Source organism: Monomorium pharaonis, unplaced genomic scaffold (genome assembly GCF_013373865.1).
Source record: "Monomorium pharaonis isolate MP-MQ-018 unplaced genomic scaffold, ASM1337386v2 scaffold_517, whole genome shotgun sequence".
Classification (NCBI taxonomy): Eukaryota; Metazoa; Arthropoda; class Insecta; order Hymenoptera; family Formicidae; genus Monomorium; species Monomorium pharaonis.
In genome coordinates, this window is record NW_023415821.1 from 4,871 (window position 1) to 7,274 (window position 2,404).

General features: G+C 30.5%; 1 protein-coding gene across 2 annotated transcripts; it reads left to right on the top strand.

Annotated features, from left to right (window-relative positions):
• Window positions 1–370: 370 nt before the first annotated feature.
• LOC118648569 (monocarboxylate transporter 10-like) lies at window positions 371–2,142 on the top strand. 2 transcript variants are annotated; one of them, XM_036294908.1, is made up of 2 exons: window positions 371–576; window positions 2,060–2,142. In XM_036294908.1, exons 1-2 carry the CDS (start codon window positions 451–453, stop codon window positions 2,117–2,119), a joined length of 186 nt encoding a protein of 61 aa, XP_036150801.1. In that variant the 5' UTR covers window positions 371–450; the 3' UTR covers window positions 2,120–2,142. The 2 variants fall into 2 exon arrangements, 1 of the variants encoding a protein (XP_036150801.1); XR_004965329.1 differs by lacking the exon at window positions 2,060–2,142 and adding an exon at window positions 722–1,492 and having other exon boundaries at window positions 379–576.
• Window positions 2,143–2,404: the final 262 nt, after the last annotated feature.

Here is a 2,404-nt window from a genome sequence, read left to right on the forward strand (position 1 = left end):
GCGTCACTTTATTTAAAATGTTTTGTTAATTTTGTTAAATGTTTTGAATTGCAGTATTTTAAAGTAAGAAATATTTGAAAAATATTCATTTTTATTTTCTATAATTTAATTAGGAACAAAAAATATTGCAGAGACGTAACTAAATAACAGATGTAATCTTCCTTCTTTAAAATGCATTTTTTTAAATTTTTTACTAATTTCTTTAATAAATTATTAATTTATTAATTCAATTTTTCATAAGATTCGAGAAAATCTTAAATGTATTGAAAGTTTTATCAAAATAATGTGTATTTATTGTTTCTCTTCTGAACAATTTTTTTCTCGTTTAAATGTAAAGTAATATAATACTATATATGAATTTTATTTTATTTTTCTTGTATCTATATAGAGAAAATCGTTTCTTATTTTAGATACTTCGTTCCGTACGTTCATATAGGAAAGTTTGTGGCTATGACGTTCAAAGATGCCGACAGCAAACTACCAGTTATGTGTATTGGTATTACTTCCGGTATTGGCCGTTTAATTTTTGGCTACATCGCTGATTTGCCGAAAGTGAATCGCATATTCTTGCAGCAGGTGAATAAGTGACTAGCAGAATTAAATTTGAATTATATTATGACATTTCTGATGAAAAAAAACTTGTCATCAATTTGACTTGTGTTAGATGCGTCTTAGACATCGGAATACGTCCACCAATCTCATTTTTATATTTTTTTTTTAGTTAAATATGTCTACCCGACGGCCAACTTAACAAGAGTTGGATAATACCAACAAGTACTAGATGTATTTCGGACAAATTTTTGATAAAATAGACATAACTAGATAGATTTTGTACATCTAAACATTCACACAAGATATAGTTCGGAATTAGTATAAAATGTCTAGTACGCCGTCTAAATTTTGTCAGAAGTTATCGCAAAAATACTGCGTCGAGATTGTCAAGACTAGTATAGATTATTCAATATATTTGGATAAACAACAATAGTTAAGGTCAACTTATAGTAGCTAACAATAATGAACGAGAAATAAATGCTAATTAGTTGACATTCCGTTTATTAGACAAATGACGTTTCGACCCTTGATTTAGGCATATCGAACTACATAACAGATTAATAAGTTCGGACTAACAAAATATGAAGTACATTATGTCAAAAGTTAATGAATAAATTATAAATTAAAAGATGGTCAAGTAATACAATATGTCAAAAAACATGATTAAAATCATGTCAGGCATGCACGAAGGTAAGAAATGGACTCAAATTTGTCCATTTCGTTGGTCCGAGCTTATTAAGCTGTTATGTTGTTGTGCATAATTTGTAATGAAAACCTGAAGAGGATCTAAATCAAGGCTCCAAATTTTGTTTGTCTAATAAACGGAATGTGCCAAAATGTCGACTAATTAGTATTCATTTCTCGTTATTTGGATAAAATCCATCTAGATTTAGTCCAAGAGTTATCTAGAAAAATATAATTGTTTCTCCTTTGACTGCAATCACCGATTTATTCTAAATGTCTGTGTTTTTATTATGGGAGATTACTAACTGCAACTTATTGAACTATAGTATTTAATGAAAAGTACACTGCCTATTATATTTTTGCTTGATAATTTCAAGTCGAGGAAGATAGCGTCTATCCCTATCTCCAAATATTTCTATCTTCTGACGTATTATCCAATAACATAATGTGTTATCCTATGCTGCCATTTAAAAATTTAAAAGAAATAAAATGTAGCATGTTATACATTAACATTTGTAAGAAGTATATTCCTATAGCAGTGATCTTTGTCTTATAGGCTGGGTCGGCTTTATTACGACAATATGCATTCTAGTACGTACTATAGTTCAATGCTGCAATTATAATGAATTGAACAATCTATAGATGACAACGATTTGATTTAATCATGTATCTGAAATGATGCATATATAGGCAAGTTAAAAACTATAAGTTAAATAATATATATTTGTATGTTATTTATATTACATGGATGGACGGACGGACGGACGGACGGACGGACGGACGGACGGATGATGGAGGGATCTTTATTCCGGACTCCCTTCAGGATTGCCAGGGTATTTTCAAAATGTGCATCAAACCCTTTATATCATCAAAACAATACTAAACTTACATACAATATAACATACATTATACAATATGAATTCAATTTCATCTAATACCACTTGTCAACTTTACAATACACATAAATTCTCCTTCCCTTACTCTTCCTACCCCCATCACATCTCTCCTTCTTGCCCTAATTACTCTCTTCCCTCCTTGCCCATCCTCCTCTTCTCTTTCTATTTCTTGCTTCTTCAATCCCATTCCATTTTATACTCTCTACCCAAATCTCTTTGTTCGAAATTACCACCCTTCTCCCTTTCGCCGTCCTCTTTTCTTGCTGTTTCCA